The sequence below is a fragment of the Struthio camelus genome, chromosome 10 (genome assembly GCF_040807025.1).
Source record: "Struthio camelus isolate bStrCam1 chromosome 10, bStrCam1.hap1, whole genome shotgun sequence".
In the NCBI taxonomy this organism is placed as follows: Eukaryota; Metazoa; Chordata; class Aves; order Struthioniformes; family Struthionidae; genus Struthio; species Struthio camelus.
Window position 1 is genome coordinate 7,704,386 of NC_090951.1, and position 23,013 is coordinate 7,727,398.

The following is a 23,013-nucleotide window of genomic DNA, read 5'->3' on the forward strand; positions in this document are numbered from 1 at the left end:
CCCTCTACAAATCTGGAACGCTCCTGAATATAACTTCTACAGTATCACCTCTGCTGGAACCCCGGTTTACATTCACTTTCAGTGCAGCATGTGCTTGTAGAAAGAACATATAGAATGAGCTCAATATTTCCATTTAAAAATATCTTTTAATGGAATTTTAAACTAAGAAGATGGATGCACTGTGTTCATTTTCCTGCATTAATGATCTATAAAAAGAATGGAATAGACCATAAATATGTTATTTTTTGCAACAGCTTTTACTAAAAATTTGTGCTACTATTTGTGTTTATCATTTATATCCTCATATGCAACCTCAAAATTGATTACACTTTAAACCATACATAACTTTATGTTCTTCATTTTGAGTTTTATAAACACTTTTATAACTGTTAATATATTCCATATTTTGTATTCTTATTGATTATGAATATTTGTTTAGAGGATTTTATTGCCTTTAAAATAATAAATGTTAGATATTTTAAAAAATAGAAAATGGCATTGCAGTTTATATACTTTTCTTTCCTATGATAATTCTAATATAAATTTTTAGCGAGACTATTTGCAGACTATCATTTTTCATGTTTTAAACTCAAGTAAGATGGAAATAGCTATTAATATAAGATATTGTATAAGTTACAGATTTCTTTTTTAGCTCAATTTTCTATTTAATCTGTTTGGCTGAATCCATGGTCATTTTGAACAACACGAAAAATTAAAATACCACAGGATTGTTCATATATAACATGATGGTTTTATATCAAGTATACATTATCTTTCCTAATTACCACTGCATTTTGCAGACTGAAATATGATTTATTTAGGATATGATTTTGCTATTAATTATCAAATGGAAAAAAATAAAATCTTGCATTATAAATTCTCTCTCGGAAATTAATGTTATTCTTTCTTCCATAATCCTATCACACAAGCAATAAGTGCACTGCAGCATGAACACTTTAATTTTTCCAGTTAGTTTTGAGCAAGCCCAGAGGTGAGGTTTAATAAGGATCAATGGCACTTTATCTGGGACAGGGCCACTTCACAGCATGCAAATTACACAGTAACACTTAAAAAAAGAAATAGATTTAATTAAAAAAAAAAAGTAGAACCACAGGCTCTGGAAATTCAATTAAAGGATTTATGCAAAGGTTTGCTAGGTTTTTATATGCAGTTACTGCTTATATAATGAGCTTTTCATATTAAAAATCAATAGGTAATCTAGAGTAGAAGATCATCCCCTTAAATACATTTTTGAAATCAATTTGAAAAATAGTCCATCAACTGCTGTGACTACTCTTGCTGCTTCGATTAGACTAAGAGCAATATTTAGATTGTAAGACGTGCTACGGAATATCTATGCTTGGATTTTGCTTTCAAGTGTTCTTATACCTTTAAGTGCCCAAGCTAACCATACAGTAATTCAAGATTGTGTACAATGGATAAATAATTAATTTAATTACTAGCAAGGGCATAAAAGTCCTGAAATATGTCAAAAACCTAGGCATCTAACGGCACAATCTCACAACATTTTCAACAAATATATGCAAAAACCTACTTCCATGAATGTCTTTGCTATCTTTCTTCTCAGCCTACTGTCTTGCAGGCACTTAGCACGCTGAGATAAATATTTCTGTTTATAACTTATTAAAGTCACCAGCTAAGGAAGCAATTAGCCTAACACTTGTCTGAAGTGCAACTTTCACACATCATGAATTTAAAGATGGATCAGGTCCCGTGTCCTTCAGGTTTAATCTAATTTGCCAAGATGCTGTGGTGATATAAGATCATTATATTAAAGTCCAAATATCCTAGTTAATATTCAGCACTTACCACAGATTCACAGCTCATGCAAGTAAGTACACCTTCGAAACAAGTGGAGATGGACCCATCGCATCAGCACTTAATTTGCATGTGTCTAACTCGTTGCACAGAGTTTGTAAATATTCTGAGGTTAACATTATAAAGCGGTCACTCAACTGTCCTTTTTGCTCAACAGCAAAACAAAGCAGAGCGCGCGATCAAATACTAAGAATCCAAGGGATTCGCTCACAGCAGGGGCTCCTGAGGGTGTTATTGCAGCAGGACAGTCTCAGCACAACAGATGATGAACACAAGCCTCCTTCCTTGCACAGGTAGAAGTTTCCCATCTGTTTCCATACATTCATTGGTCTTCTCATTTACCTCCTTAATTTAGCACCAGATTGTTGAACGTACATTTTTTGCCACTGTCTGAGAAACGCTTCAGTTAGAATATTTTCCTGTTACATACTTGCATATGATGCCCAGGCACAGTGTTTTGGGATGCTACTGAAACGCAGATTGTGAATAGTGAAATGCAAAAGGGAAAAACAGCAAGCAGTTTTTGTATCATCTCACACGCTTAGAAGATAGGGATGAAGAAACAAAGCCTTATTTTTGCTATGCAGAAAAAGTATCCTTCCATCTACGACGACGAGTTGGTGCCTGTCTATATGTTTGTATATGTATGCACATATATGTTTCATTATCTTAATTCAGTACTTCAGAAGAAATATAATTCCTTTAGGAGAAGTCTGAAAAATGGTTCTGGTATATAGCTTCTATACATGAAACAAAGCAAAATGACAACCATGAGAGCCAGGGATTAGACAAAATTTTCTCTATCTGTACCATGCTCTGTCAAGCAAAGCATTTCAGTATGTCAACTATAAAATATTCTCAGAGGCAAACATATTATATAAAAGTTCCAGGGAAAGAAGCAATACGGTAACTGAAAACTAAATAGTCAGTTTTCAGTTAAAATGACTAAATTTAACAACAAAACTATACTGCTCAGGAAACTAATTTACCAAGAGATTGCCTGTTAAAAAGTTGATACTGTTTAAACCTGTATCACCCATAATATCCCCAATTTCTGCATCAGTACTTCATTTTTTACACTCATTCTACGTGGATCATTGCAGAGCACTTTTGAGTTGAAGCAAAGTACAAACTGCAGGAACAAATATCCTTGCTGGCATTTCCCTATTAACTCAGCTAAACAACTTCATAAGCACTCTCTGAAATATATTTCTGTACTGGACTTCAGTAAACCATTTCTTAAAATAAAAATCTCAAAGGAATCAAAGAAAAATGTTGGCTTACTCTCATTTCAAAAAAAAAGTCGATACAGAGTAATGCTATAGTTTTCAACAGGTTTGAAACAAAGACATTAATGAACAGTAGCTTTATTTAATCTTTCTTCCTACTAGCTGAATTTCTCGCCCACACCATATTTTTCCACACCTTTGCATTTTAAACACAGTGCAAGTACACGAGGGGATCAAAGAGTTTCAGATGAATCTGAAGAGTTATAGCAAGGGTAACGAGGGTCCTCAGTTTCTAATGACAGAAGCATATGCTCCCAACTTTCTAAACTGCATCCAACTGAGCCATTTATCAAGGCCTGAAACTTTTTCATTATTTAAAGCACTACGACAGCTTTCCACTTGATGCCTTGGAAGTACACAATAATAGAGACTCTATAGTCATTAATTATAATATCAGCTGGTTGATGAAGTTACTGTACTTGCTGCTTGGTGGTTTCATTTTTAATTGCAGCAGGTGGTGTGGAAATAAAGTGATGTACCGACACACACGGTCACCTCGATAGTATTTTCTTTTTTATGCATAGATGAATGCAACTTTTTTTTTTAAATTCCTTCTGTTTTATATCCTGCTGCATTTACTAGCTGTGAGGAAAAACAAGTGCACAGAACACACTGAAAATTAGATGCTTAGAAATGAAATGATAGAAGAAACATTTTCCCCATTTTTTTTTCCTTTCAAAATATTTAAGATACTGTTTCTTCCAGTGGAAAGATTCATGGCCTCCAAACACACCTGTCATAAATAATAGTCATAGTTACATGTAATGTACAAGTTTTCTTCTGATTTTTGGTTTTACTGATATATTTGAAAAAATAGCCCCTGTTGAGCTCTACAAATCTGAAAATAAAGAGAAACACTTAAAACTGAACCAAATCCTAAGAGCATTCTTAAAATGACTCTATGATATTCGAAGTGTTGTATTCTATTTCTTCTTCTCCTTTACAAACCGTCTTATATGCTCCATTGCTCTATTAATTTACTAACCAATATATCCATGTAGGTTTTTGCAGTTTAAAACCCATAAGCAATACTGAAAGGAAGAAATGGATTAAGACGACACTTGTGTGTACTGATCTATTATTCGGTTGTCCTGAGACAGCTGCTGTGTATGTTTTCAAAGAGTCTGCACTGTTCTTCTGATCCTGTCCACTTTGTAAAACTGTATTTTCCTGCTCTGCAATGTTTTCATTTCATTAATCTCTAATTTAACAGATTAGATAACTATTATAGGAGATTTTGCTGCCATAGGTTTTCCACGAGATTGATAGGTAATAAAAACTGGTGTTTCCTAATGGCCACAGACATCCTTCTTCTACATAAATCAGCAAACTCCCTTAAGAATCTCTTTTATCCAAGTCATAGATCAATTGTACTCAAGCCTCATTACAACACACACACGCGCCCTGTTCTCTGAAATAAGGTTATGCTACCTTAGCTCAAAACTGCATTAAATGTAATTAATACAACTGTGATGTAAATGGACACAGCATTAAAATGTATATCCCTGGGGAGAAAAGACTGGGAAAGCAGCTTAGCCGCACTATCACGTGTGGCATACATGACTAGGGAAAATTTTAGCCAGCTTTCTTTCCTAGGATCTCTGTCAACAAGACATGCACCACGGAAGTGAGAAGTTGCAGTAGCAGGAGTAGGCAGCCAGCCTACTACCCACTGTCGAGTCAGCAGCGTCCTGCGACGGCGTAGCACTGATGGCTCGACAGTGTTGTCTCCTTCCTGAAGAGTTAGGCTGTAGTCCTGGAAATCCTCTCTATGCTAGCAGTACCTTCCATCTTCAAAGAAGTGACGCAAGCATTGTTAGAAATCCAAAAATTAAATGGAAAGGGCATTTGCTGTAAATAGGAGCGTTAACGGGTATAGGGAAAAGTCTGTGATGTGAACTATCTGGCTGTAAATTTGGTGAAATATAGGTAACTACTAACAAATTGGTGCTTTATACATGAACAACGACTAAGTAATTTGGAAGAGACTGCTGTAGAAAGAAAGAGAGAAATCAACTGAGGAAACTACTGAGGAAGTACCCTAGGATGCCCAAACCGGGCAAACAAAAATACAGCAGTTCTTCCATGGGCAGGTCTCCAGCGCTCCCTTGAGGTTATCACAGCCAATTTTAGGCAAGAGTTTTGCTGAGCCAATAGGCAAATAATGCCCGTATCCGTGAATATATCCTTTGCCTCAGACAGCTCACATTTTCACAGTCTGGGCATACTCCATCTATGAGCAGGACTGCAACAGTGCACTCTAGGTCTTGCTTCTGACCCAAAGGAAAGTACACCGCTGAATCCCCACAACTCACTCTGATTTGCTCCTCTTCCTCCTCCTAACAGGTCCCCTGTTCCTACATACATCAGTTAACTGCCAGTTAGATGTCATAAAAAGACAGCTAAAGTCATCTTGGAGAGGGGAATACAGGCTGTTTCAAACAGTTCTCAAACAAAAGCCGAAATTGTTAAATATAACGCTGCATCTACTGCAGTGGTTTCCAGACTGGGTTAGTATGCCAGCTGGAAAACAAGTCACACAAACGGGGTGAAGAATCAGAAGCATTAAATCCATGAAGAAGTTTCGGAATCATTGCTATGCAGTATTTATTATATGAAATCACTGAAATAAACTTTCTTGAAATGCTCTAATTTTGCTGAACTTACCTTCTCAGTAAGATATGTGCTGCATCCTTCCGTGAATTTTGAATCAAAACTGTTCTTTCACTTTTTTCATTACTACTACAGTGGGCTTTCTGCAGGTACAAGGCAGAAAACCAGGCTGTGATTAGTTGGCTGGGTTTTGCTTTGGAGGCAGGAAGACGTGCAGAAGCTAGTGACGTTTCGTCACAGCTTCACCTTCTGAAACGTTTCCTACACTCATACTACATCTTCCAAATACACAAACAAATGTTTAGGCCAAACTCTGCTCCCATGTGTGTCAAGACTCATAGCACCAAAAAGGGAACAAAGTTTGGCTCCTTTCACTTGCAAACACTGAGTACAGAAGTCAGCTGCAGTTGCAAAGGATTAAGCACTCTGCATCACAGGCGCCCACTGTTTCCTACAGCAAGCAGATCCAAATCTACAAATGTAGAATCACCATATTTTCCACGTTGTACGGCCACCACGCGTTATTTTCCAATACAACATAAATGCAAAAATAATTACAAGAAAAAGTTTGGAATGTGAATGCATGCATTCATTCATTCATCATTTTGCTTTCTTTCTGAACTACAGTATACTTAACTGCCAAATCCAAAATGTGGTTTCCCTTACCAAAATAAAGTAAATGAAAACTGCAACCCAGCCTCTCCCTGATTAAAATTACTATCAGTGGATCTCAACTACAGAAAGACCAGGAGCCAACCAGAAAACAGGGATGCATCTCAATCAGCTGTGGCAAGAATTCAACCAAAAGAAGGCAGGTCACTCATCTGTGTAACAGAATATGTTTCTGTTATGAGGAAAGATTTAGCTTGCCATATCTACAGCTTCTTACAACAGATGGCATGCACTTCATGAAAACCGAGAAAATTCCCTTTCAATGCAACATACCTCACAGTAGCACGTGCAAAAGACCGAATATTGGAAGGGAGATGGTCAGGGTAGTCCTCTTCAAGTGCAATTTTAAACCTCAATATACTGGGGAAAATATACAATACTCTGCAGAGAAATATTTGCCGAAGATCTTGCCTTAATTATTCAGCATAGCTTTCCAAATCTATCAATTTACCTTCACATATTTATGATCTTTATTGCTGTAAGCACATTGTCATCATTAATATATGCATTAACATAGTCCAAAGACATCAAGGCATCAGAGGATTTATGAGAAAAGCACAGATATTTGGGAATAGTAGGGGAGCAGGAACTATCTAAAAGTACATTCCCAACAGCAAAAAAAGTTCATGCTTTATTTTAGAATTAGGTATCAGCTTAAGAGAATTTGAATATGGTGTTAGACTTGCATTTTTCTTTTGTTTCCTAAAATAGTTAGTATACACAAGAATATATTCTGATTAACTAAATAACAAATATAGACGGAGGACTCACATTACTATACTTCTCGGGAAAACTTAAGAGTTTCAGTTTAGCACCGTCTACCTCAAGCTTTTATCAGCATTAATTTCAGCCAAAAAAAAATTGTCGTAAAATTCAGAACAGAGGGAAAACAGACCTTAATTAAGCAACGTGTTATCTCTTTCTATTATAATGAAAGCAAAGTTACAGTTGTATTTTTACCAAGATTTTTCCCCACTTAATGAAGACATTATCCATGAGTTTTCAAAGTCACTTTACAAAAGAGCATTCAAGAGACATTAAAGTCAGTTTAAACTAAAAAGTCTTTTTGAAGTCAATAAACAATAAAAAGAACAATGAAAAGACAGCCTTTGATCTCCTCTTACTCAAAAGTCTTTAATTTCTGTTTTAATCTAGTAGATGCATTAAGTCTTGTTTTCAAATATTTCTCATCTGCAGAGTACAGTAAGCTTGCCTTGATTTTTTTATTTATATATATTTTTACTGTATTAACGTACAGTTCTCATTACCATGGATGGGTGTCGTCTAGAAGTTCTCCCACCAAAATAAGCAGAAAAAAAGTTTTAAAATGATTTTCCGTTCTGTTCTCTTTTAAAATTTCTTTAAACGAAAAAAGAAAAAATGGAACTGGAAAGAGAAAATAGCATCTTCCGCTTTGAAATTTGCGAGAAGATCAAAGACTATAATGCATATAGATTTTTCAAAGGATAAATTATTAACAACATGGGTGAACACATACTGGTCAATAACATGGTCAAGGAATGATAAGTTGAGAGTGTCTCTCTATAGCCAACTACAGTTAATCTGACTTTATTGCTTGCAAGAAAGATTCCAAGCTATTCACTAGATTTTGAATACAGCTTTTAAAACCCCTTTTGGGGAATCTGTGAATTGTGACAAGACCTTGACCAGATTCAGTTGCTTGGCATTTTGGTATTTCCTAACTAACTGCTATTTATCCTTTTTGTGGCTGCCAGGAAGCCACTTCCTGCCCTGGAAGTAAGCAGGAAAATATAATATTGCTTTGAATGAAAAAGTGCATGGAGAGTCTAAAGACAGAGACAGCCATTATTTTCCATCATGCCACCTACTTCTTCAAGGCACCCAACATAACCCCACCTGGAAGGGATGAAAACTCTCCATATCTGTGCATATCATACGTGCATATCTGCATATATAAATGTGCATATCCTTATGGTGTCTGTCTATGCTCAGGAATACAGGGTCATCTACAGAATAATACAGAACACAGAACCACATCCCCCATTACCTTTGCAACCTGCTAATTTACTCTTCACAAGCGTGAGAGAATTTCAAAAGCAGAAAAAATATAACATAGTATAGTGAAAGCTGGACTGAGCAGAGGCATACTGTATGTGCTATAGGAACATGCTACACAGGCATTTGTCTACAATAGCATTTTCTGTGCTATTTCAGTTAAATTGTGAAAAATAACAGATTCTTGTCTGTTGTGCTTGCAAAGATACCTTTTCAAATACAAGGGACAGATCAAAGCCATATCTGTCAGAGAAGCAATTTTCCCCTTCCACTGCTATGCCCTGTTAACCTAAAAATCTAAGGACAATAAATTAAGTGCTAGTATCGGTTACTATTTCATAGATGAGCCTTTAACTTAAACATATAGTGTTTGTAGGATCGAAGGTGAATCCAGGCCCTCTACTAACCTTGATTACTGATATTTTTTTTGGCATTCAATCATTCATGCTGTCCTCAAAACATTTCATTCATTATTCTCCCAAATGAAAGCATTTTCCACTTCTATCTGTTGCTCAAGTTGCCAGTTTTTGGTGATCAAGATTTTTGTAACAGAATATGTCAAGAAGTTCTTACTGCACAGAGACCACTGAGGCTCCGATGAATATGAGTTCTTACTCATTCATTTCTAGAGTGGGATATGAATGGGAGCATGGCAGCACTGGGCTCTGAATTTTGCTTAGAGAAGAATTTTATCACCTTTCATACAATTTCTTTCTTTTGTTTTAAATAAAATAGAGTTCTAAGGGACAGATCTTCTTTGAGAAAGAAAATAAACTTGCCTGAAATCAAAATGACCATACAGAAATTTAAGCAAAGCCTTTTTATGACACAAAGTTAAGCAAAAAGATTAAAATTTTCACTTTGCTCGTGGCAGATGTACTCACAAAAAAGAATCAGACTGAGAGCACTTTACTACATTCAGACTAGCCTTTTATTGATTTGGATGTGCTATGAACCACGTTATCTAATCTACAATAAACCATTTACCAAGTGCAATGATCTATGGACTAAAAGGCTTAGATTTTTAGTTCCATTGTAGACTTTTTGATGAAATGGTAGATCAGTAGAGAATAATACTATAATAAGATTGTAAGGGACACAAGTGTCAATATTAGGAAATTAGAAAGTTTAGTTTACTATTTTAAATCCTCTTGCTGTTCATTTAAAAGCCCAATATCTTTTTTTTGTAGACTAATTGCAGTTGTATATTTAACAGAGGGCCAAGATGACATCCCACTGGGCATCAAGCTCAGAGGGGCTCAAGGACTCATCCAACTGAAAATATATTCATTTTGCAAAAACCAAATCATCCAACTGAGCATTTGACAGCTATTTGGTGATCTACACACTGTAATTATATCAGGATGCAAGATATCATGCTACTCTCATCTTGATTTTGCTGCTTGACCTATCCAAGTTTCATCTGCTGCACAGAAAGGCCAGCGAGGATCACCAATACTCAGCAACAATCGCAGGCTAGTTTCCCATTCACCTCCTCTGTTCCTTTTTAGCAGTTTGTCTTAAAACAGATTTGATTCATTTTACAGCAGAAACTTTTTCTCTACCTATATACACAGAGCCTAGAAGAAGAGGCTGTGTCCCCAGTTAGGCTTGTGGGTTATCACTGGCACATGTATAAACACGTTTGGGCTAGTGCTCTAGCGTTCTCCTCTCTGATCGTTCCATCCCTAACCGGCAGCTTCCACCACTTTTGCACATAGGTGCTCTCCAGCTGCCACCAGGAAATGCCACAGAAATCTCAGGCCAATTCATTTATCTACTGTTCTACATTAATCTAGATAGGAACCACGTATAAGAGATTGTCTTCCTTATTCTTCAGTATTACTTTTTGATTGAAATAGGTAACACTGAACTTTCTGGCACTGCACTCCATAATTAACTCTTGCAAATTCTGTCTCCAAGCAATTCAGCCAAAGATAACTTCTTCCTGAAAGCAGTTGGTTTTGCCTTACTTGAACTCAGAGCTTTGTCAAAACGTGATAGTGCAAAATAGATTTGCACTACCATAGGGATCATCAAAATTAACATCTCATTTTATCAAAGACAAGCTGAACCAAAAGTCAGTGACCTTCAGTAGGTAGAAATAAAAGCCACTATTATTTAAGTGAAAACCAAAGCATATTTATGAGATTTATTTTATCTATAGTTCTATGGCAAATTTTACTGCATCATTTCTGAGTAAGACTGACAGGTTACATGACCAAGTAAATGTTCTGAAGACACACTAACGTCACTTTAAAGCAACACAAGTTTTGATGTTCTCTTTTTTTTTTGTACTGCAGCTATTAGGATGCATTTTTTGAAAATGAAAGAAGGAAATGTAACTAGTTCAGGCTAACATGTAACTTTACAACAACTGACACTAACTATAATATACGCCAGTTTGTATTAAGATGTTATTGCACCTTTCCAGTTCTAATCGCCAATTATGACTCTATTAGTCCTACTTGGCAGTTCATCTGCTCCTGCATCAGCTAAGGGGGACTTGGAGACGGACCTCTGATCTTCAGGTTCCGCTTCAGTGAGTGCTCAGCGCAGCGGCTGTCATCTTGAGACATTGAGGAGGTAAGGCATTGCCTTTTCTAAGATAACTACACCTGACCTTACAACAATTTACTAAGGAAATACCTGCCTAATGGCAGGGTGAGTGCAGTTTCTTTTACACTCACAACGGCACTGCAAATTAGAGACAACAGGATAAATCTATGACCAGCTCACTAGACACTTCATTAAATCACTGTTCCCCTGCCTTGTAGAGCACTAATAGAATCACAGCCCTCGTTAGCTACTGAATAAAAGATCAATCACTTTCTTTGAGAGCTCTTGCTACCAGCTTCCAGAGGAAACACGGAAAAAAAAGACATATTTAGGATCATCAGTAAGATTCTGAATGGCCTCACTGCAAGTTGGTTAAATTACCTTTTCCACAACTGACTCCGACTGTAATACTCTGAGGAACTTGTTAAGTCTGCTTTCAAAAGCTGCTATCTAATATATGACTACCAGGCCCTGGTCAAAAGTTCATAATGTGCATATGTAAAAAGGTACTAAATTGCCTGAGGGCTAAAACCAGAGGAGTTTAATTGCAGCAAAATGCTGAAAATGGTCTGCTGAGGGTCCTTCTATTGGGATACTGCTGGCACTAGCTGATTGAAGTACAGCACATAAAAGCCTTACAACAATATTTCCTTAAATGCAGCTGAAACCGCCAGCAGTTGCTAGAGCATATATGGTGTGCCATGAGGAGAGAAAAAAAAAACTTCTCTAAAACAAACAAAGATTTAAGGACTGATACAATTCATAATTCAAAAGCATGTGGGCACAAGGAAGACTTGAGTAACAGTGAATACCTGTCAGCTGAATTCATGTTATAGGCTCCATATGTAGTTACGGTGGTAAATGTAAGCACATACATAAACCTATTTAACTGGCATCCATTGAGACCCACTATAATTAAAACTGGAAAACAGTTTGCACCAAAGTATGTATGCAGGCCACACTTTGACGTTTGGGAAACAGTCACCTATGAGACTGAAGATTCCTATACTTGGCCTGTAATCCAAGGACTTTTTGTTTGCACTAATTTGAGAATGATTCTTCTAGTCATTTACAAGCTGAAGGAAAAAAGGACAGGAATGAAAAAAGACAACATTTTTCCTTGAAGCCTTTCAAACAGACAGAGCTAAAATGGACGTCATCTGATATTCGGTAAGAAACGGCACGTTTCTCACTGAAGCCTAATACTACATTTGCTTATCTCAAAGAAAAGTAATGTTTATCTAACCAAAAACTGTGAGCGTTTTAACTCTTCATACAGTGAACACAGGCTGGATTTTTGCTTCCTTCTGCGTGTGCACTCACAAGCATGTTGACTGGGTATTTGGTTTGTTGACCATAAACAATCATCTGAAAAAATAACAATCAACTGTCTTCAAATTTGCTCTTATCACATACCTCAATGAGTAAATCAGATTTAACTGTTTAGTACCTCAGCCTATATATATATAGCTACATATATTTAAAATCTTTATGGTGAAACATTTCTCTTTTTTTTTTTTTTATTTTACTTATTGAAAACCACATTCACATGGAATATGGCACATTTGCATGTCCTTTATTATTGGACATGATATAGACTTTTAAGTCAACGTTACTTGCTTCTCTGCCGTTTATTCTGTAGCTCAAGGAGGGCTTGATGCAGAAGTTCCTGCACATACCATGCAGATGACGACATCAGGTCAGCATAACCGTCCCTTCATAGATATTGCCATAGGACTTCTCCATCCCCACTTATGTTTTCCCAGTCATGTGCCCACTGGAGACTGTACTACAAACTGCAAAAATGAATGAATCTAGGTTAAAGTCTTCCTAAAAGGAGAACATGGCTCTGCTCTGAAACTAAGATCTGAGAAGCTAAAGAGAGGGAAAAAAATAGCCAAATGTTACCTGGTAAAGCAGGAAGTAAGTGTGCTATTGATAACACTGAATTCACCATTTTCGATTGATGCTGGCTAACATAAAGCAAAATAACAGTCTGGGCTGGAAACCATACACAAGGTAACAAGAACATGGTCAAAAGTATAAGAATTGGCTAAGACCTCAAATCAGTTCAAGAGATCTCCACTTTCAGCCTTGGAGAGTGTCTACGTCGATCCACTCCAGGAGCTTCACGGCCTGGCTACGTGGGGCGGGGGAAGGACCAACCCAATTCTTTCTAACCCCCTGCTATTTCTCTGCCTGTCTTTTGTTCAAGAAACTATACCACTTCTGTTTTCTGATATGACAGTTAGTATCACTATTAACTAACTTCTGTTTTACAACATAAAAAATACCTAGGCCATTAGAAAGTCTCAAAAGTAAAATCAGTTTAGTAGGTAACAAAGAAAATAACTCATTTTCCTGATCTCAAAAGATTGATACAGAGAGGTTTAAAAAGCATGGTTAAAAAAAAGTGTAAACATGGTAACAAAAGTAGCACTGAGAACATTTACTGTAATAAATAAAGCTTTGTGGAAATGACAAACCAACAGTGTCTGACAACAGATGAAAAACATGGAACAAGTTTGCATTTGTTTACATCTGATATTCAGTGCTGACACTTCTACAGCTAGCAACTGATTCAAATTGCCTTAAAAATATACGCTTGGGAAGAACTCAAGAAAATCTCCCAAACCAGAGAGGGATAAGACACAATATATGTTTCAGAAGACACAATGCAGACGCAAAGACTGATTTTATCCCCGTTCTCCAAGTCTCCATTTCAGGCCTTGGACAAAGCATCTTTCCAGCTTCTGAGCACAGCAGTGCAATCAACGGATGCATCCACCAGCACAAGGGAACAGGCAGCAGAAGCAGGAGAGCTTAAGTATTTTTTCTAAAGATTATCGTGAATAGGAATGACCACATAATTTGGCCCAGACACATTTCATTACCAATTATAAGCATTATTTTAGGGCAATAGGTTAGCAATTAGATGGCATTTACAGGAACTTTTACTGCGGACAGTGACAAAGTTTTCTGATGAGTCTTCTGCTGCCTCCTACAAGCAGAAAAAGCATCGAGCTACGAGTTCAGCTTTGCAAGCCCGAGAAGAGTAGCACTGCAAAGCCTCCCTAACAGGATCAAGAGAAGGGAACACAAGAGATCTTTTCAAAATAGCTTTTAAAAGCTAATCACAAAGGTTGGCTCTATTGACAGTCTAACTACTATTGTCTGTTTTTCAAGTCTTTGCCTCTTCAAGATAAGTTTACCTAATCGCAGCACGTATTGCTGTTCCTGCAGGTTGAGCAAACTGTCAGTATGTTTTGTACTTGGTACTAGGATGTATGCCTAGTGCTTGGTTCTCCAAGGTAAGCAACAGCCTAGATTGCGTTCTGAAGAGCACAACTAGGCCTTAGCTAAAGGCCATTTCAGATGTCACATTTTTTGACTAAAAATACATGTAGTGGAATAATGACCAATTTCACTTAGCCATCAAAAATAAGGCCAGATGTTGTTTTGATAAAAAGACTCTTTTATATAAAATATTTCCTTTAGAGACATAACCGTTACAAGGAGACAAAAAGTATTATATCACAAGTGGAACTGCCAGCTGTGTTGATACTTTGCTTTAATTCATCTAAAAGTTGGAAATTCACATACATTTACGATCAAAGGACTGGAAGAACCCAACTCAAACTTTTCTCGCAAACGCAGGGTCATTGTGTTTTGTGCAAAAGCAGAGATATTTAAGCTCACTTTATACAGACCAGTTCAGAAAGTAGACTCAGTCTAGCTCTCTGCCCATGGAGCTTAGGGTAATATGTTGCTTCTTAGCAGAACAAGTTAACTCATTTTCAATTTACTTATGATATCGTGACAAAAATCAAAACAAATGTGTTTCTGAGAAAGCCTTTGTTTCACAGCAGGGAAGGATACAGAAAATAATCATAAGTTTTTACACTTATGCCATCAGATTATTAGCCAGCTCTTAACACACACATGCCCAGATCCACAAGAGGAAGCGTGGAAGTACTTTTCAGGTGTCCAGCTGCTCCGGGCCCCTGCCCACCTGCTCGTGCACCCTGATAGTCAAAGCTTTTTGCCTAGGGAAACGGCAGCGGAGAAGCTCCTTTCTGGCACAGGCATAACACTGCTGTCCTGTGGAAGGGAGCCTCTTCGACAGCTGCCTGCCTCGTTAGTACCGGGGCAACGAGCACCGGGATGCCTGGCATCCCTTTGGAGATGCTGCTTTTGCGCCTCAGCAGCACTTTTTGGGATGGGATGAACTATTCAGCGTGAGTAGACAAGCAGATTCTAAGTGACACTGTTACAAAATCATTATCATAAAAAATTGCCAAGACAGTTGTTTTATTTGAAGTGCTAAATTAGTTTTCTTGTACTAGTAGTATTCATCATAATGTAAGTTTGACGTTTCAGGACAACATTTTAATAGTAACGTAGTTCAGTGTGAAGAAATAGCATTTCCAATTTTCTAACAAAATGAAAGAAAAAGTACATTCATTACTAGATTACAGTGACAAAGTAACCCTAAAGAAAACAAACAAACCCTACAGTCAAGAGGGTTAAATTCAAGTGAAAACTTTAATCCCAACACTTGCAAGTATTCTTATGCTTCAGTTTGTAAACTCGATATTCTTCAGTGTATTTTCATATGGATATGTATAGCATTCAAATTGAAATAAGTAACAAACAACACGCCAGTTCAGAAGGTTTTTCAGATCTCCTCTTTTTAAACAAAATTTGGTACTCAACATATGAGTAAATACTTTCACAACCAGTTTAGGAGTCTAGTCAGCCATTTATATATGCACAGTCATCTAGAGGAAACAAAAGAAAAAGCACAATAGCAATGGTGTGATCCAATGTTAAAGATAGCTGGACATGAATGTCTAAACATATTCATAACACTGAAGTTATGCTTGAGAACATATGTTTAACAGGAAGAGGAAAGTATCTCTCCAGCAACAGCACAATACTTGACTCCTTATAGTTTAGGGGTGCTTTGAGATTGACCATTAGAGATGAGGTCCAAGAGACCATAAATGAAGTCTCAAGTTCTTGTTGTAAATAGGGGATTTTCATTTAAGTATATATTACTACTAATTTATGTTCATGCTATACTGCAATATATACAAGCAGTATTACGTGACCGGTGCTAAGCCAAATGGTTTCAGTGAATTTCAGGCAATAGATACCCTACAGGAACAGGTATGTCTGAAAGCTCACAGCAAGGCTCAACTCCTATACCTGCTTAACATTCTTCTGAACTGATAGCAATATCCCTCTTAAAAATATAAAAGTTGAAAGTACAGCCCACAGAAGTAGTACACTTATGAGAACACTTTTTTTTTTTTGGAAATACCAGCTCCTAAGACAGGCAAGCTAAAAGAGATGGAGGTCCACAGCACTATCAAATGTATCCTGCATATTCGGGACAGGTCAGTCCTGTTTTTCAAGATTCTCTCTATCTATCAAAAATGACTTTACTTTTAAATAAGATGCACCATCCAACAGTGCTATCTTCATCTCATTTCAACGCAATGTTTTTGCAATTAATAAAATTCCTCCAATACGCCCTCTATAGATTTTATTTTGCATGCACAGAATATTGTGCTATATCCATGGTGATATTTAATAACTGCAAAAACATGGTGTCACTAAAATAATGAATGGAATTTGACTATGTTTCCATTTACTGTCATCCTGCTTGCCAAAAAGGAACTGATTCTCAATATTTCCTAGAAACAGTAAAATAAAGTGACTGGAAAATCCAAGTGACTCAAGCCTTGTAAGTCTCCAAGGAAACTTTAACAGATAAGTAAATCTACAAATTTTCTCATTACCAATCCTCATACAGATTACTGTGAAATGAATAAGTACTGACTCGTTTGCTGTGCTTTTTTATACTGAACTGAGCATGATAAATTCAGTATTATAGTCACTTTTCCCCCAAAGTGAATGAGTGTATTCTGACACTTTATTCCAAATAAATCATACAGAATCAGGCCATATAACACATGTAACAAAATATTTTAATATTTCAACTGACAAATGGATTCAATACAAGCAACTTTTTTTGCCAAATCTTCCTCCTTTCTTCTTAAAAAAAAGAATCCTCAATCACATAAATACTAAAAAACCCTTTAAGATATTACATTCTAGATATTTAATGTGCAATCATACATTTGTACTTTGTTCATCTTTAGAGAAAAGTGAGAAAGAGAGGACCTAAGGATTAACACAGTAGGTTAAGAAAAGGAAGGGCAGAGGCAGGACACACATCACCTCACGTTGATGCTGGTTGCAAAACCTACATAAAATTAAAGACAACTTTTTGATTTTGTTAACTGTTCTGGAGTATATATACCCTCTTTCTTCCCTTCCCTTACAAACTCACACACACTTTCCTAGAAAGAAGGCATAAGGATAGTAAAAATATAAACAGATGAATCTCTTCTGCAGGAAAACAGCCTTCTATCGTGCTCAGCTATCCAGAAATATTAAATATATTAAAAACCCAAGTATATTTTTTGTTTAGATAGATACACACACACACGCATATATGAAGAAGTAGTGAGAATACTAAAAAAACATTATGCAGTACTCTGCATTTAATATACCGTATTTTTTTTGGACCTTGCAAATATACTTTTTAATGACTTTGCTCTAAAAGAAGGGACTTTCTAGCTCAGATTACTTGGACACTCTTACTGTTTACTCTTCCATCTTTTCTGTAAAGTCAGAAGAGATTTCCCTGAGAACTTCAAATAAATAAGATACCCAGCTGCACAAACACTATACATTCTGCTAGATTACTTTGGCTTCGTAAGGAATATTTGACTTTCTCTGAATGTAAATGATTAAAGAGAACCCATCACATGAAACCGATTGGTGAACTGTTTAAAGTGGTATGGCACCTCTTCAAAGATGATATAAAGAGAAAGGAAAAGATTATGTTATGGCAAAGCAACTCAGATATCCAATCAGATCTAGGGAAATATTAATGTTACTAAGCACGGTATCCCCAATTAAGAAATAGTATTTAAATGATTGTTCTGTAAAATAGGATCTACACTTTTTTTTTTTTTTTTAAAGCAGTTTGGTATTTCATCTATTGTAAACACAGCCAATGAAAGCTTGGGGTTTCCTGAACATCTGTTCATTCATAAATAGCAACTTCAAAAAATGTAAGGAAAGATAAATCATGTTCTGGAATCCACGAGATTTATATCACTCTGTGATTTATGCTCCCTAAGTGATACAGGCTAACAATGTTTGATTATGCAATTTCATCATCTTTATCATTTACCATTTTTAATTTGGGCATAGAAGTTTTCCTTTCAGAGGATAAAGAGACCAAAAAAAATGAACTTTGTCCAAAACAGAATTTCAGATGTCTGGATCAGCATTTTGCTTTCTAAAGGGGCTAGGAGACTTAGTATAAGCAGTGTAGGAGGCTTAGTATCTTAGCAGAGGGGTGGGTGCGTGTGCCTGGGTGCGTGTGTCTGTGTGTGCCTTCGTGCACGGTCACACGTCACAGAAGACATACAATACAAGGAAATAAGAAGAGCCATTATGCATAAGGAGTCAAGTAGCATGGACAAGAACGCCCTAGTTCAAGGTTTAGTGACACATGAGGACTTGAAATACTCCTCCTCATTTAAGGAATAAATAGAAGATTTACATTTAAAAATTCATAGCCAAAAATGATCCAGTTCTTGCTCTCTAAACTTCATATGAAACTTGACTGAAGAGAAGAAAATTGAGAAAGTGAAAGCACACTAATGAAGCACAGTTACTTATTACAGGCCTTAGTTCATAACCCCTTCTCCCCCCCCCCCATCATTAAGATGTTCTCCTGTCTTCAACAATATGACAGATAGCAACAGTTTTAACTGGAACCCAAATCTGCTGTTGTACATCTTAACCCACATAGGCTTTGTTTTCACATTTACTGTCACTTATAGCCCAGTAATTTCCGTAGGTGAAAATGCCTAGCTAAATTGAACTGCCTTGCATGCTTTACGTTTGGCTGCGCTTAATTTTTTTGCTGGCTATATAGCATAGTAGCTATAAGTCTGTCCAAAAAGTTAAAAGTCATATTGATTTAAAATAGTTCTTAAAGTCTACTTTTTATAAAAAGTGATTAGCAACTCACTGCTAGCTAAAAGTCAAATTTTATTGCTGTGAATATTTGAGACGATAATCTCTTCAGAATGCAAGCTACAGATCATTGCAAATGAACTCCAGTGCATCGACTCCGCTTTTGATTATCGATATTTCATTCATAAAAATTTTATCTCTATTACTCTCGTTAATAAAGAAAATGAATAATCCTGTGATTAATGTGCTAGCCTCTAACTAAGGAGGTCTGCATCCAAGTCTGTTATTTACAGCAAATTGTCTAAGTGACCTTCCTCGGGCACCCAAACGAGGACCCGCAGGGTAACAAGTGCTGCCGAGTCGCCTGATGCGCAGGACCCGGGGAACCTGCGAAGGGAGGGACGCGCGGGGCCAGTGACGCACCGGGGCAGAGGGAGGGCTCTGGCGCACGTACGTGCACGCTGAGTCTTCAGCGAACACAAACTCATTTGAGCTAGCAGCTTCCACTGTTAGTTAGGCTAGAAAATGATCAGAGATTAAATCCTTTTTAAGCAGAAGTGTAGAATTATTTCTATAAAAGCACCCTTGTGTTTAGTGGACTAAAAGAAGTTTTTAACATAACGTGCACTAGCACAGTCTGGAGGCTGTTAAAGACTGGGCCAACGAATGCTAGTTGAAAAGTAAGACTTCCTTGTTCAGTTCAGAGATGCATTAAAAAGACCTGGGCCTGCATATATCATAAAACTTTAAGGCAGAGCTGCTTTTTTCCTAAGGTAACAGCCACATCCTTGCATTAGCATCAAATTAATGCATGAAAAAAAGCAGAGCCAATTTGTTTCAATTTTTAAAAAGGTCTTCAAGACATTTAAGTTTACTTGCCTATTTATATAGGATATTGCTAGATTTTAACCTACATTATTCCCAGCAAAAGTTGTGTTGCTAGCTAAAGATACTAAAAAACTGAACATGTAAATTTATTGATTTATACAACTCATATGTAACACAGTTAGAGACGTTTCTCGTTGTTTCTCTTACACTCTTTCCCAATCTTTGTTAACAAAGCTGAATGCTTTCCTGTTTTCTGAATGATTCCTGTCAGAAAATACTAGACTTATACAAGCTACAAAAGGAAAAATATTTTGTGTTTTGACATTCCACAAAACCCAAAATGTTGCAAAATAGCTGGTAACCAGAGTTTTAACATGCTACCCTGTGGCAAAGTAACATACATCTGCTTTGGAGAGAGCAGAAGGTAATTCTAACCAGGCAGGAGGAGAAAGGGAGGCCAAGAGGTTGTACAGAGGTTGTCTGTAGATAATCCAGAATATTGTCTAGTGCTATTATTAGCTATTTTCTTCCCTGGCAAACAGTATAAAAATATGAAAATACAGTTTCACAGAGCACTGTGAAAATACAGAGTCCCATAAGGAGAATCCTTCCTTTTACAAATTTTTTAATCTTCATTCTACTCCCACATCTCCCTGTAATACTTGGGGAAAAAAAAGATTAAACATACAAAAATATGCAAAATAAATCAGAAAACCCTCAGAATTTAAAGTATTTTGAAAGTACTGAATTGCACTACATACGTAGATAAAAACTCTTTATTACGGTCTCTTCCAACTCACAGTTCTAAATTTTAGTTGTCGCAGCCCATGGAAAATTGATACCTTGCTTGTTTTTAATTACTGCAGTAGATCGTCAATTTTTGCAGCAAATAAAGCAAACAACGGTATTTCGGTATGAGAAACATCTCAGGAACGCTACTGCAAGGACAAGGCAAATCCCTCATAGCTAGTATAGTAATGGCATTAAAAAAACCCCCAAAAAACAAAAAGCGAATGGAGAAAAAGCCAATCACAGAATCACAGAAAGGTTGAGGTTGGAAGGGACCTCTGGAGATCATCTAGTCCAACCTCCCTGCTCAAGCAGGGCAACCTAGAGCACGCTGCCCAGGCTAAATGTCACGCTGCCCAGGCTAAATGTCCTGTGTTCAGCTGTTCTTGCCAGACTGTAACATCTTGCCTGGCACCCAAACACCTCAACACTCAAATACAACTGAAATTTCCTTTCTTGAGGTTTCCCAGCTACACTCTGAGCAGCCCAATGCTGCATAACAGATCAGAGACACCATGGCAGTTCAGCTGCAGTTCAGATCTGCACATGAAGCTGAGAAAAAAAGAAGGAATAAGGAAAAAATGGAGACCAAATCTTTGGCAGACTGCAAAAGAACACAGTAAAAAACTACAGTGAAGGAAAGCAATTGAGCAAAGGCAGTTAAAAGTCTGGAACTGTCATACAAGAAAGAAATTACAAATTAATCATACCAGAGTGTGGAAATAAAAAGGATTTACTTTTAAAATCTTTTGTTAAGCACTCATCATTTGTTTGCAATGCTACTTAAACCTACAAATCCTTCCCCCTCCCATTCCTCAATAAGAAGGTTTGTTTCTAGATGGTGTAAAAATTTGAAGCAAGAAATGAGAATAACTACATGTAAAACTTATTTTCTAATAAGTTTCAGAAAGAAATAATTCTGCTCTGTGGCGTTAATCAACTATGAGGCCAATCTTTCCTGGAGCTGAAACAGCAGGCAGTAAGGTAGCAGACAGGGCTGGATGCGAGGCTGCACAGAAGATGAGCACTTCTGGGAAGCACAAACCTGTATGCACACGTTCCACAAGGTGTGTATACCTTTCTAATCCAATAAGGCTTTTTCAGGCTGAAAAATAGGGAAATATGCTTTAACTTCAAATTCTACTGTCATTACTTGGAGTATAAAACATTATGGACCAAACGTGTCCCTGTCTTGCAGCCTACATACTCGGTGGGACATTATAAAACAAAACTCTGCAAGGACCTAGGGAGAGAGGAAGAAATTTCTGAATCCCCCCCCCCCACATCTGTGGGATGTAACAGAGCTGCTCCAGAATGAGCGACGGGAGCGTGCAGGACACCGCACATCCCGGGGCTGGGCCCCCTCACCAGAGAGCTGCTCTGCACACTGATGTCTCAGCATGTCTGTTGGGTGCACGGAGAGGTTTTTATGAAGACTCTCCCTTCCTGTGCTGAGGGTTATGGGGCACTGATTTTGCCATATTTATTTGAACAGAGACTTGATATATATCAGTTAAGTCTGATAATACACTAGCTTCTGTTACTAGATAGGATATAGAAATTCCAAAAATACAGAAGAATTTTGCCGCTATCCTTCCAAAATGATTAACAACTACTTTTTGGCTTTTTTTTTTTTTTTTTTTTTTAAACATCCCCATCTGCCTTCTTTCCTCTTATCTGATTCAGTCAGTTCTATACGGTGACAGTATTCTGCAGGGAAGTGTATGCTGTCAGTGTTCAACAAAATAACTGTCCTTCTGTCTTACTAGAGATGCAGCCCATGAACCTGTATTATTGCTCAGCATGGCTCCAACACTTAACGCTCTAGATATTAATCCATAAAACAGGAGAACTGCATATGCAATTTATATACTCTCCAAAGGAAATAGTAAACCCTACAACAAATGCTAATATTCAATAGATAATTAGTCCCCTTTTGCTCTCCTTTGCTCTTTCACTCCCTACCTAAACCTCCATTTGAGAAAAGAAATTGCTGTTTTGAGCGAATCTAAACTGGGAAGTCCTCTTCAAAAAGAGCTGCCTGCTGCTTTTCAAGAAAACCCAGTGCATTTTCAGCAATGTCGTAAGGAGGAAACACAGGTGAAATTTTAGTCTGAAACATGCACATACACATACTGCCAGATTCTCTACAGGAGAACAGAGCTGATGAGACTTTAAGGTCTCTCTCAGACATCCGTCAAGCGCAGACAGACGTGATCATTAGGCAGAAGCAAGTCACTCTTATAGGCACAGATCCACTTCTTGCCAGAACTGCATTTCTGAGTTAGTGTTAGGCATGAGTGCAAATCATCACATGAAA

General features: G+C 37.1%; 1 protein-coding gene across 14 annotated transcripts in view; it reads right to left on the reverse strand.

Annotated features, from left to right (window-relative positions):
* WWOX (WW domain containing oxidoreductase) overlaps positions 1-23,013 on the reverse strand; it is a 525,216-nt gene that overhangs the window by 361,163 nt on the left and 141,040 nt on the right. The window contains exon 9 of one of the 14 annotated variants that reach the window (XM_068956315.1): positions 15,306-15,444. The exons of 11 other annotated variants lie outside the window; for them this stretch is intronic. In XM_068956315.1, coding sequence (XP_068812416.1) covers positions 15,415-15,444 — 30 coding nt within the window. In that variant the 3' untranslated portion in view covers positions 15,306-15,414. Of the gene's footprint in view, positions 1-15,305; positions 15,791-17,054; positions 21,799-23,013 lie in introns of those variants that run through there. 2 more of the 14 variants (XM_068956317.1, XM_068956316.1) reach the window with 2 other exon arrangements.